General features: G+C 46.3%; 1 protein-coding gene across 1 annotated transcript in view; it reads right to left on the bottom strand.

Annotated features, from left to right (window-relative positions):
- The window catches only part of HTRA1 (HtrA serine peptidase 1), a 54,364-nt gene that overhangs the window by 22,857 nt on the left and 17,582 nt on the right, over positions 1 to 13,925 (bottom strand). The window contains exons 2-3 of the mRNA XM_053584227.1: positions 2,638 to 2,737; positions 2,015 to 2,219 (exon numbers count right to left, since the gene is read on the bottom strand). Of these exons, the coding sequence (XP_053440202.1) occupies positions 2,015 to 2,219; positions 2,638 to 2,737 (305 nt within the window). The remainder of the gene's footprint in view (positions 1 to 2,014; positions 2,220 to 2,637; positions 2,738 to 13,925) is intronic.

Below are 13,925 nucleotides of genomic sequence, written 5' to 3'. Positions count from 1 at the left end.
CTATTTAAGGACAAGCTGTCTCATCACATCCCTCCAGTGATGGCCAGGGGTTTGGGTGCCTGGGCAGCAGCAGCCTGGCTCGCTTAAACAGAAGCAGCAATGGGGTGTGGCTGTGTGGCCTGGGGCAGGTTAATAAAGTTCTCTGAGCCCCTCTTTCTTTGTCTCTAAAACAGGATGACACACCTATCTTGAATATGAGGTGAAAGTTAAGATGAAGGCAAAGCCTAGCTGAATTATCTGTTGACCAATAAACACATTTTGAAAGACTGGCTATTGGTAGAAATTCCACAGTAACTTAATAGAAGTAACACACAACTGTAACCTCACTAAAGCCCACACAGTCACAGAGCCTATATCTATCCCAAGCCTCTTTGGTCATGCCTAGGTACAAGGCACAGAGAGGGGACAAGAACGTCAGGGACGGAGGGAGGCAGCATCTAAGTGTGTTAGTCAGTGGTTTTCCAAAAGGCCCGGGTTGAGGCAGCAAATTGGTGCTATTAAAAAAAGAAGAAGTTCCAGAATCCAGAATGGTACTGCCCAAACAGTGCGTGCAGAGCTGTTTCTAGAAGGAGGCGTACCTACCATGATGTCAGACAGCACAAATAGCCTGAACAATGCCAGCCTTTTCTGACCTCACAGCCAACTCCAGGTAAAGTGAGGCAGGCAGAGAGCTGGGCCAGAGACCCATCCTGGCTCAGTCTATGGTCTCTTCCTTGGCCAGACACAGGATTCCAACCTACCCTGATTCCTTCCTCCACCTGAAGTCTAGAAAATTATAAGAATGTGAAGAATCCAGAAAGCACAATTTCATGCTCATTACACATGCCACACAGCAAACTAAACCTCCACAATTAATGGACCAAGGAGCGGGGATTTTTGCTGAGCTCCTAAGAATGGGATTTCATTCCAGCCATGCAGATTTTGCTAAGCAAATCAAAAGAGCAAAAATCATTGCAAGAAGATTATTAAAACAGAATTTTCAAATACTGCACTTCCCAAACAGAACTATGTTTCAGTTCTGCTCCTCCCAACCTAAAAAAAAACTTAAATGCTCAGATCATTGTAATTTGGGCAAATAGTGATGAGTCTCCACCCTTTTATAGGCAAGCTTTGTGCACATTAGCATATTAAAAGCTCTGAGAAGTTCTGTAAAAGATAAATCCATTACCCTTCTCTCTTTTTTTTTTTTTACTTTTTTTTGTAGAGACAGAGTCTCACTGTACCGCCCTCGGGTAGAGTGCTGTGCCCTCACACGGCTCACAGCAACCTCTAACTCTTGGGCTTACGCGATTCTGTTGCCTCAGCCTCCCAAGCAGCTGGGACTACAGGCGCCCGCCACAACGCCCGGCTATTTTTTGTTGCAGTTTGGCCGGGGCTGGGTTTGAACCCGCCACCCTCGGCATATGGGGCCAGCGCCCTATTCACTGAGCCACAGGCGCCGCCCCCCTTGTCTTAAATCAAGGTTTCCAGAACATTTTGAGTATGGAACACTGTTTTAAAACACATTTAGTAACCATAAAAACGCCCTGATTTGGAAGACCTGGTTTTGTTTTCAAGCAGCTATTTACATGTTAAGGATGGCTCCATCTAAAACCCAATAAACACCATATAGCCTGTTGATGTATCTATGGAGGATGAGTTAAAACCTGAACAGCAGTTGCCTCAGGATCAGGAATGGGAGGAAGACTCGATTCTCACTGCTTACCTACTAATTTCCTTACAAACCTATTGCTTTCTTTTATAAGCATTTAAAACACTATGTCTCTGCTCTGACAGCCTGGCTTCTGAGAAGCATCCCTAAGCCCCTCCCCCTCCCATCCCAAGCCACACTCATCATCTGATCAGGGCTCTCCTTTGGTCCAGACTTGAGTGGCTGGGAGCAGCTGCAGAACGCTCCCTGGGAATCTCGTGAAATCACAAAGCTCGGGTGGCTTTGCCAGGTCCAGGTTTTACGAATGTTCTCCCCAGGGCCCCTCCACAGCAGGGACACACCTAGGACTTGGAGACAGCTCACCTGGTGGTCGATTTTGATAAGTGCGATGTCTGCTTTCTCATCTACGTCCTTGATTTTGGCTTCGTAGGTGGCACCGCTCTTCAACTCAACTTTGACCCGGTGCTTGTTGGTCACCACGTGGGCATTTGTCACAATCAGTCCATCTTCCGACACGATAAACCCAGACCCGCTCGCCACAGGCACCTCACGTTTAGAAAAGGGAAGCCTGGAACATAAAAGAGGACATACGTAAGCCTGACACACCTCAAACGGAGCACTTCAACACAAGGACTAACTGGTTCTATGCAAACCACACACACTTAGCAATTGTTACTTCACATATTGGGTTTAACATTAAAAAGCTAAACATCATGCCAATTTTTGCATGCATCAAAACATTCCATTTAGAAAATATCTTTGGGGAATCTCTTCACGGCCAGAGGCCCTTAAAACATCTAGAAGGTTCAAGAATGTAGATTTATGTAGTCAACGGGAAAATGCCGTAAGGGAGGAATGCTCATCTTAATGAAGGAACACATTCGGTGACACTTTAATGTGTCTCAAAAATAGCTGAGGATTTGTTAATGGTGGCATTTACTGGTGAAAGTTTCAGAAATCATAGAAAAAAGGAAGGTTCTCTTTACTTGCGAAACAACTCGATGTGAACCACAGCAGGGGCGATCTTCTCCACCACGTCGGCAATAAAGTTATATTTATGGCGCAAACTGTTGGGATCTTCTTGCCCTGAGAACAAAAGCAGAGATTTAATGATATTGGACTTGTGCTATAATCACCTGGAGAAAGGTACAGTTAGAGGGAGCAGAATGTACGCTTAGTCCCTCTGGAATTCTGGAGGTGGCAAAGCACCCGCTACCCTGGTTCCCAGGGAAGGCAGTGAAATCTAACGACGGCCTCTTAGCTTGGGCCTTCCCCTCAATACTTTAAAAATGTTGAGCAAAGGCACCAGCAAATACCTCAACCTCCCACCAGCCTTTCCAAAAAGCCAGCCACACCAGGGCCACTTTGACACAGCATCACCTTCTGCCATGTCCCTGCCCAGAACAAATTGGCTTCGTGCCACACAACCAGGGACCAGGGACCAGGGCTGCCCTGCTAGCTGCTCCCTATAAATTGACCCCTTCTGCATCCAAAAACTAAAAACTGAGGCTTGATATCAATTAAGGAGTAGATTTTTAAAATGTGGTCTATAGACACCTTGGAATACTACTCAGCCCCAAAAGGGGAATGAAATCAGGCCTTTTGCAGCAACTTGGATGGAACTGAAGGCATTATCCTAAGTGAAATAACACAGGAATGGAAATCCAAATACTAGATGTTGTCACTTACAAGGGGGAGCTAAGCTATGGGCACGCAGGGGCACACAGAGCCGTCCAATGAACACGGGAGGCTCAGAAGCCGGAAGGGTAGAAGGGAGGGGCGAGGGAGGAGAAACTGCCTATCAGGCACAGGGCACACTATTCAGGTGACAAGTACACTAAAAACCCAGACATCACCACTATATAATTCAACCATGTAACCAAAACCACTTGTACCCCTCAATCTATCGAAATAAAAAAAATTGAGGCTTATTATTTTGTGTCATTTCTATTGCATTCTGGTAGTAATTCATTTTAGTATATTTTACAAAAGTATTGGTCCGTGAAGGCCACAGATGCCACAGAAGCACGGGAGTATCCCCTTCCCCTTTCAATCCCCATTACAGCTCAGCTCATATAACATGCAGCTGAGTTTGCAGTTTAAAAGGAAAACCCTGGCCAGGTGAGGTGGCTCACACTGTAATCCTAGCACTCTAGGAGGCCGAGGTGGGTGGATTGCTTGAGCTCAGGGGTTCAAGACCAGCCTGAGCAAGAACAAAACCCTATCTCTAAAAATAGCCAGGCATTGTGGTGGGCACTTGTAGTCCCAGCTACTTAGGAGGCTGAGGCAAGAGGATCACTTGAGCCCAGGAGTTTGGGGTTGCTGTGAGCTACAATGCCACAGCACTCTACCAAGGCAAGAAAGTGACACTCTGTCTCAAAATAAATAAATTAATTAATTAATTAAAAATAAAAGGAAAATACTGATCTGCAAACCTGCCCCTCGTCACCAAAGGGCCCATGGGTCTGCCCCAACACATACACACATACACACCATTCACACACACTCTCATGCTCACACTCAGAGTGTACACACACACATACACACACACGCACCAAGCACTTCTCTTACCAGGAAAGGGGTAGCCATTCCCCAGGCTCTAGACCAGGCTGTAATAGAAGCTGTGAGTCTTCCAAGCCCACCTGTGAGCTGTCACAGCTACACATCCACACGCCCCTGTGGCATCTGTAGATTGTTTCCTCTGTCCCTGCCTTGCTGTGCCACAGGGACTGCAGTAACGCAACTCAATGCCACGGGACACAGGGACTTCTCAGGGACCAGCCTGCCTCTCCCACGCTGTCCTTCTCAGAAGCATGAGGGCAGCTGTGCACAAGGACCCCTCTCTGTCTGGCTCCTGAGCTCAACGCTGGCATCCTATCTCCTGCTGCCTGGCATGCTTTATCTAAAGCGCAGGAAAAAACCTGCAACTTACTAGGGAAAATGAGCTAATTCAACACATTCATGATACCATCATTTTATTATTTTGTTTTCAAAACCTTTCACATGCTACCTAGTTATATATTTTTTTCCTACCTTCCTGTGGACTAGAATAATCAGGTATTGTTACCATATTATATTAGGGGAGGCAGACTCACTGACTTTTAGGTGACTTCTCCACAGACGCTAATTTTTTAATAAAGTATAAGTAATAGGTAAGTCTGGGCATGACCATAGTATCACCAAATCTACAAGTTTTCCACATCAATAGTGGCCCTGTAAGGACCTGCTACCCTCGCAGGTTCCCAGGTGGGTGTGATTGATTGGGCACACTCCAACGGAGATGTAAATAAAAGATGGGAACTCCCAAACACAGAGCCTGGAGAACATCATAGGGAGACAGTTGTAAACAAGTGCAGCTGGGCCTCCTTGGACCAGCTTCCTGGGGCAAGGCCAAAAGGAGCTATAACTCCAGTAAGGTCAGCAAGGCCACAAGCCCAGAGAGAGTGTGGTGTTTCTGAGACGCACAGGGGCGATTACCAGAATCTTGCCTTTTTCTGGGCTTCCCAGATTAGGTGTGGGAGGATTTGCTTCAGGGTGAACACAGGTTTTCCCAGCTAAAATGAGAAGCAGTTGTCTTCTCACATGGACCGGAGAGAGTGGCTCCAGGGTCTGTCCACTAAGTGAACAGTGTGGGTGCTGGGGCCAGGGGGTTCTTGCCTGGGCACTAAAAGGTCTAGTTCCATCCTTGGTCTACTGAGGAGCCTCCATTTCCTCATCTGTAAAATGGGAAGAACTGCTTCTAGAACCAGCTTGAAAATCTGAGATCTAAAGTCTATGATTTAACCCATCTCTTGCCCTCTCACCCCAGCATGCTATTACAGGTGGAATTTGAGATCAGGCCCAGGACTCCCCCCGGTCTGCAGCCTAGCAAATGGAAAGGAGGCACCGAGGGAGGATGGGCCACCACGAAAGGCCCAACCGACAGGAAAAGGCAATCACTGACCTCTATTACCAACCCTTGGTGGACCAGCAGCAACAGGAAAATTAAACACAGCGGAAACAACTGAACACAAGCAACAGCAACTAACTGTTCGAAGATGGACACTGTATCAACCCAAAGAAGAAATGTTTGGCTTGTCCAAATGTAATTTCAGAATGAGGAATAAAAACGTGACTAAAAGCAGCTTGGCTCTGAGTCAGATTCCTATGCTATTAAAAGGGCTTTTCCATGCAGGGGTCCTCAAACTACGGCCTGTGGGCCACATGCAGCTCTGTGATTGTATTTGTTCCCGTTTTGTTTTTTACTTCAAAATAAGATATGTGCAGTGTGCATAGGAATTTGTTCATAGTTTTTTTTTTTTTAAACTATAGGCCGGCCCTCCAGTGGTCTGAGGGACAGTGAACTGGCCTCCTGTTTAAAAAGTTTGAGGACCCCTGATCAGAGGATGCTGCTGTCCACTGGTCTCTAGAAACCCTGGCTGGCCCCATTTGCTCTGAGCTCAAATGCTGGTCAACTGTCTTCCTCCCAGAGTGGTCAATCTGGGTAGGCCCAGGCTGGCTCTGACACAGCCCCCTCTCTGAGAGGCACAGAGGGACAAAAGGCAGGTGTCCAGGACACTCAGCAGAGGGAGAATGCTGGGCACTGGCTCTGGCATCTGATGGACAAGACTGTAACACTCGGCATGATGCTCATTAGCATTGTGGCCTTAGATATGTCATCTGACTCCTCCAAGTCTAAGCCCTACTTTAAAGTGTTTTCTACACATACTGATTTCATGAACATGTTTGTACTGTATATGAAATACTTGAACAAACCATGGCATATAATTTGAGAAGAAAAAAACCCAAAGGATCGGCCCCGATCCCTGCTATTCAGGGGCAGCTCTGCATAGGTGTGATCAATTTGCACATCGTGGAGATAAGGGGGAGTCGGGGGTGCGTGCAGACCCTCTCACCCCCTGAGCTTCTCCTGACAATGTCATCCTGGCCACCACTGAGGAGGCATGTTTGAGGGGACGCTGTGTGGCAGGCTGATTTTTGTGGCCTTAATCTATACCTCTTTTCCCAGCATACAAGGGTCCCGCACAGCCCCTGAAGAAAAGAAACAGGGCAAGGGAAGCAGGTAATCTTGCCTGAACTGCAGCCCAGCTCAGCTCCCACCCTGGGGCCACAACCCACCAGAAGACAGCAAATAGAATGCCCCAAGTGAGAACCTCACATCCTCCCTGCGTTGATCCCACAGGCTCCAACTCGGGCAGCAAACAGCAATGAAGACAGGAAGCCCTGTGTAAGGTCAAGGCCTGGCCCTAACTGTACTGGCTCTTTTACTGCACAGAAAACTGTAGGTGGCTGCAGCTCAATAATGATCCCCACACTGAGTCACTAGAGAGAAAGAAAGGAATGGAGATTGGAAAGGAAAACATAAAACTGTCTTTATGTTCAGATGGCATATTATATATGATGTTCTATACAGAAAACTCTTAGGAATCCACAAATACACTACTAAATTAAGTGAGTTTATAAATGCATAAGATAACAGGTCAATACACATAATCATTTTTCTATGTAATAGCAACAATTAGAATTCTAAGAGTTTAAACATTAATTTTAACAGCATTAAAAATATCAAATGCTGACCTCCCATTTGATCCTGCAATCCCACACTGGGCATCTACCCAGAAGGAAAAAAATCCTTTTATCGTAAGGACACTTGCACTAGGCTGTTTATTGCAGCTCAATTCACAATCGCCAAAATGTGGAAACAGCCTAAATGCCCACCAACCCAGGAATGGATTAACAAGCTGTAGTATATGTACACCATAGAATACTATTCAGCCATTGAAAAATGGAGACTTTACAGCCTTTGTATCAACCTGAATGGAAGTGGAACACATTATTCTTAGTAAAGCATCACAAGAATGGAGAAGCATGAATCCTAGGTACTCAATTTTGATATGAGGACAATTAATGACAATTAAGGACATGGTGGGGGTGGGGGAAGTGGAGAGCAGAGAGAGAAAGGAGGGAGGGGTGGGGAAAGGAAGAGCAGAGAGAGGGAAGGAGGGAGAGGGTGGGGCCTTGGTGTGTGCCACACCTTTCGGGACAAGACACGACTGCAAGAGGGACTTTGCCTAACAAATGCAATCAATGTAACCTGGTTTCTTGTACCCTCAACGAATCCCCAACAATTAAAAAAAATTAAACAATGTAAATCTACAAGTAAACAAAGTACATTAAAAATGAGAGTAAAAAATACTCAAAAAATATCAAATACTTAAGGAAATATTTTATACAATACGTGCAAGACTTATACACTGGAAGCCATAAAACACTGCCAAGATAAAGCAGACCCAAAGAAATGGAAAGACACACCATGCTTGGAGATCAGAAGACTCCCTAGTGTTAAGCTATCAGTTCCTCCCAACTTGACCTGTAAACTCTCCCCCGGTGAAAAATCCCAACAGTATTTTTTGTAGAAATTGATAAGCCATTTCTAAAATTATGTAGAAAGCAAAAAGCCCAGAATATTCAAAATAATTCTCCAGAAAAAAAAAATTAATGATCTACATGGCACTATGTGATTTCATTTTTAAACAGAAAAATTCTGAATAACCACAGTGTAGTAAAATGATTACAACAATTTACAGAGATGGATCTTTCTACTTCATCTAATAAATATTTATCATTAATAATTTTAACACAACAAGTAGCCTATTAAGAGCAGCCAACATTTCCTGTAACCTTCTGAGTTTAAGAATTGCCAGGATTTGATCCCAAGATAACAAATGATTCATCTTTCCTCTGTATAAACTACTAGTCAAGCACATGGCTTCCTAAATGTTCCTTGGAGCATATCATCCCTTGAGTTTATAAATAATACTTCTTACCTACTTTCAACAACTCCCTTCCAGGAGGAAGGAGACACAGAGTGCTGGTGAGTTTTAACAATTATTATCTGTTACATAGCGTTTACCCAAAATTTTATCTGTTACATAGTGTTAAGTATTTGACATATTTACCATATTTTAAAAAATACACTGCAGTGAGTGAAAATCACAGGACTGGGAAAATGAATAAAGGAGAGATTTTTATCTGTCTCTCACCAAAAAAACTGATGATCATCTCTCAATGATCAAAAATTGAACACGTGCTTTAAATACATCAAAATGTGTGTTTCTTTCATCTTTGAGGCAAAAATGGCATGTAAAGATTGGATCTGAGGCAGGAAGAAGGAAGAATGGAGTTCCACTCCGTCCTAATGCTGCCGTTATCGGTCTGCCCCAAGGCACCCCCAGGTGCCACAGCAAACTCACAAAGTATTTCAAGTTTCCCGGGAAATACTCGATAATGTTGCACATCTTATAAAGTTCTGAATAGTTCACAGTTTCAAAATCAGATCATGCTACCTTTCTCTTGGCGAACCCTTCTCTCTGTGAAGTTGGATTTCTGGTGATTGCTGTGACAAAAGAAAAGTCCCACAAAAATCAATACTGAACTGGAAATGGGGGTGGCAGTGTCCGGTCTGATTCCCAGATTTGAAAGGTCATGTGGCACCCAATAGGGGCACACATCCCATTCATAAATAATTGTGCTTACTGAATAATTAAAATGTCTTCTTTTTTTTTCAATGCCTATGTTTTAAGGACACAAATACTAAGCTGTTGGAACCTAATTAGTTAATAAATGAAACTACTGGGTAATTTTTTGGCTTATTGGGTGTCATGAAAAAACTTACTGTAACGCTAAGGGCACCACCAACCATGAAAGTTTGAGAACCTTTGCCTGATGTCTCCAGGGGCTAAGTCTGAATTCCTGCACAGGTGCAATGATTCAGAGCAGAGGTGGGATTATAGAGAAGACTAACTAAGGCTTCAGCTTAGAGCTCTCCATGTGCCCTGCCAGGGGGCTCAGCAGAGCGTTGTCTCAAGTGCTTTAGAGAATCTGCAGAAGACAAGTAGTTCAGGTGACTGGGGCCACAGTCTCCTGTCCCCTGTCACACCTCCCTCCGTCAGGGTGGCTGCAAGCATGTTCAGATTCCACTAACGGGAAAGGAAAACTGGGCAATCATTTTGTTTGTGTTAAATGAGATATATTTCCTTTGCTTTGAAGTCACTTCACATCCAGTTCAGTTGCTGTATGTCCTGGCAGCCCACCCCACCAGCTCCCTTGGTGCAAACCAGGGGTTGTACAAACGACAGTAAGTATGTGGGTAGTGGGGGAATTGATATTCTATCAATTAGCTGATATATCATTATGTCATTAATGTCATATAATGATACAATCAATGATTATATCAATAATATAAAAGTAATAAAAATAATAATAAATTAGTCTATTTTCTCTGCAAAAAAATAACACAAAATCATTGTCACATGAAAAGATAAACAGTCCATGGCCAAAAATATAGGAGGGGAAACATTGCAAAGGTGAGCATGTGTGTATCTGGCAGTGAATTTTAAAAACATCCTATTTTTCTGGATTTTGTGATGGTTGAAGTGTTCGCTTTCTGAAGCTGTCATCTGTGGCAGTTTTCTTTTTCAATCTAAATAAATAATTGTTTCAGCTCGGCACCTGTAGCTCAGTGAATAGGGGGCCGGCCACATACTCCAAGGCTGGAGGGTTCAAGCCTTGCCCGGGCCTACTAAACAACGACAACTGCAACCAAAAAAAATACATAGCTGGATGTTGTGGCTGGGGCCTGTAGTCCCAGCTACTTGGGAGGTTGAGAGAAAAGAATCACTTGAGCCGAAGAGTTTGAGGTTGCTGTGAGCTCCAACGCCACAGCATTCTACCGAGGGTGACATAGTGAAACTCTGTCTCAAAAAAATAAATAAATAAATAATTTCACACCTCATGTAATAATCGTGAGTTACAAGTTTCAGATCCACAAAACCCAGACCTGCCAGTGGGAAAGTACCAATTCCTGCGCAGGTAGCAGGGCCCTCTCCCTCCCTGCCACCTGAGTCACACCAGCAGGACCCACTGCCTCGGCCCACCAGCCAGTGGGAGCCCTCAGTCGCCAACACCCCATGGCCAGCAGGAGAGAGCTCTGCTTCAGAGCGACCATGGCAGCCTTCCCTGGCCATCCCAGAAGACTCCAGGTGGGCCCCTTCCCCACAGTCACCCCTGCATAGAATCCCTGATGCTCTGGCCCGTGTTTTTTTTTTCCAATATCTTTTTTTTTTAATTAATACGAGGGTACATACAATGAGGTTCCAGTGTTTGCGTTTGTAAGGTAAAGTCCGAACTGTACCTGTGTCCTTCACCCCGGAGGTGTGCTGTGTGCCACCAGTACATTGTACCTGCTGTCCCGTTCTTGTCTCTGTCCCACGTCCCCTCTCCCTACTGAGCTGTCTGCCCTCTCCCACCCTGCACCCACAGTCTGGCTCACAAACCTGGACTGTCAGGGACGGATGGGAATGCCGAGTTGAACTCCAAATGCTATACATTCCCAGGGAGTCTGCCGGGCTAAGAAAGGCCACGCGCTATGGCTCCTTCTTAATGCCACTGTGCCTGCAGAGCCAGACCTGGCCTCTGCCCCCTGACTTCACACCTGGATGACTTCAGACAATGGCTGTCCCTGCTCAGGCCTCAGTCTCCCCTTCTATAACATGGGGCTAACACCACAGACTGACTTCACTGCCCAAAATGCAAACAGTTCACATCAACACTAAACTCATGTCCAAACCTTGAGACCAAGGCCTCCTGGGCCACCATCTCCCAGTTCTCAGCCCAGCCCCTTATCAACACTTCCCAAGTGCATTTCAGCACCTCCAAGTGGCTTCTCATGCCTCTGAAGCTCCTAAGAATCCCATTCTACATCCTAAGCCAGGCAGATCTGATCTGTTTTCTGTGTTTCTCTCTGACAATGCCACCGTGGGAGTGCAGGAACTTTCCGAAGGACCCACAGGCCATCTCCATCTGGCCCACATGCCTCCACCACGTGGATGGGATTCCCCGACTCTTCCCCCTTCTCCCGGGACTCCTCGGCACACACTCCCAGCCCTACAGACCCTCCCCAGCCTCCCAAATCCTACGCTCCACCCCATCCTCAGTATTCACACTACTTCCCTCCCTGCCTGAAATACTCCATTTGCTCTATACCTAGTCAAATCCCACCCCAACTTCAATGCTGGCAGTAACATCATAACACCAACAAGAATAATAATAGTACTATTTGTTACAGAGCACCTACTGTGTGTCCAGCACAATGCTAGGCACAGACGTTACCTCTAATTACTCTAATTATCTCTAATTACTCCTGAAGCCTGCAGGGTGGATCCTAACAGTCAACAATAAGATGAAAACAGGGAGGATCAGAGACACAAAGCATTCTGCCTAAGCCCCAGAGCTGGTGAGTGGCCCAAGCAAGATGCTGCCCCCTCGGTCTAGCTCCCAAGCTGGGCTCTGGGCTCTGCATCCGCAGCCGCCCCTCCTGGTGCCTGACCCCCTCCCCAGCCTCCAGACCCCTGCAGCTCACACCACTGTGGGAACATGCTTCACACTTTGGGCTCTGACAGATCAGGGCCAGGATGCAGGATTAAGAACCCAGCCTTCCCTTCCAGCAAGAACAATCCTGCCTTCCAATTTCTCAGCAGAGCTGATCAGGAAAGCTAATTTGGAAAACAGAACACAGTGTATTCGAAGGAAAAGAAATGAATCCTCTTTTATTCACAGGGAACAGCATGTTCCCAAAATTCAAATCAGCTGCAAGAGTGAATTGATCAAATCAATGGCATTTTAATGCACTGTCCTACATTTAGGACCGGCTAAATAACTTGCAGAGCCCAGTGCAAAATGAAAATACAGGTCCTCTTGTTCAAAAATCACTAAGAATCTCAAGACACCCACAGTGGAGCATTGAAACAGGTGCAAGACCCCTCTGAACACAGGGCACCATGTGACTATACAAGCCCATGGCCACAGGGCCCACCCACTTGCATTTCAAATTCATTTGACTTGCAACCCCAAAGCCAGGTTAAGTACCAAAAAGCATCTCAGGAGCTCCGCAGGTGCTGCCTGACATGCCACCTTACTCTGGTTGAACCCAGAAGCAGTCTGCAGAAGCTGATGCAGCAACCCACCTAGAGGGAGGCCAGGTGCCCACCCTCGGTGGTCCGTAGTGCCAGGGATAGTGTGCACCCACCCAAGACAGGATGTGTGGCCCCAGACAAGCCCCTCAAGCTGAAGAGTCCTCAACTCTACAATCAGGGGGCTCAACCAGGCAGCTTCAGAGATCCCTCCTGGCTCTCAGATCATCTGTGATTTTTCACCTAATTTCTTCAACTTTAAATACCAGCAAAGGTTTTAAGACTACAAATAAGAGCACAGCTCAGTTCCAACCATCAAGATTCAAGAGAAAGGAGATATGAAGGAAGAAACTCAGCCAATCCCGATTCACCCAGGGTCTGCTTCCCAGGGCAGGGGCGGAGATGAGCTAAAGGTTAGGACGTGGGTCAGGAGCAGCTCATTCTCCTCCCTTCCACCCTCCCCTCCTTCGGCCCTGTGGGTCTGAGCCTGAGGGACTAGAGAAATGCACATTCTCTAAGAGGCAAGGGCATGAAAAGCATTCGCAAATGAAGGTCAGTTCTCAGCCTCCCTGGAAGGGCCAGGAAGCCGCCTCCTAACCAGGTGATGATGAGGAGTCTCTGCCCATGAGACTGGGCCCCCAAAGCCTGGGGAAATTCTCCAGGTCACCTGCCACTCTCTCTCTCTGGCAGGCAGAAACTATAAAGAAAGAAGGAGCAGAGCAGGCCCCAGAAGGTGTCAGGAAAACTTGGAGTAACCTTTGGGAAAGGGTCTGTCTACCAAGGAGCCTGTGGCACTCCTCATCTGCTGTCAGCAGCCCTCCCACAGCCCAACACCCCGGCAGGAGTGAGGGCCAGCCTTTGGGCCCCACCTCCAGCGCCAGCACCCTTCTGCACACCTAGAGTCCAAAAGCACCTCAGAATTTGCTGCCATGGCAGCATATGCCGGAGGCCGCCCCCTTCTTCATCTTTAAGACACTCCAGGGCCATGTTTTGCACTTCTCTGGCATTCCTTTCCGTCCCTAGCATGGCTAGATTGCTGAGACAAGAGGGTCACTTGAGCCCAACAGTTTGAGGTATGATGATGACATGACACTCTATCCAGGACACAGAGTGAGACTCTGTCTCAGAAAAAAAAAAACTAACTACAAAGAGGTAATTGCTGGATACATAAATCCAGGTCCAAATCCAGAGGGGACACTCTGGAGGGAATGACAGTCCAGGCACTCATCCACTCAGTTCCACATACAGCCCAGCACCTTATGGAGAGTTGGGGGTAAGGAGTGGCTCCAACGCTCACCCATCCT

The sequence above is a fragment of the Nycticebus coucang genome, chromosome 3, assembly GCF_027406575.1.
Source record: "Nycticebus coucang isolate mNycCou1 chromosome 3, mNycCou1.pri, whole genome shotgun sequence".
In the NCBI taxonomy this organism is placed as follows: Eukaryota; Metazoa; Chordata; class Mammalia; order Primates; family Lorisidae; genus Nycticebus; species Nycticebus coucang.
The sequence above is the reverse complement of the archived record's forward strand: the minus strand, read 5'-3'. Positions and strand labels throughout refer to the sequence as shown.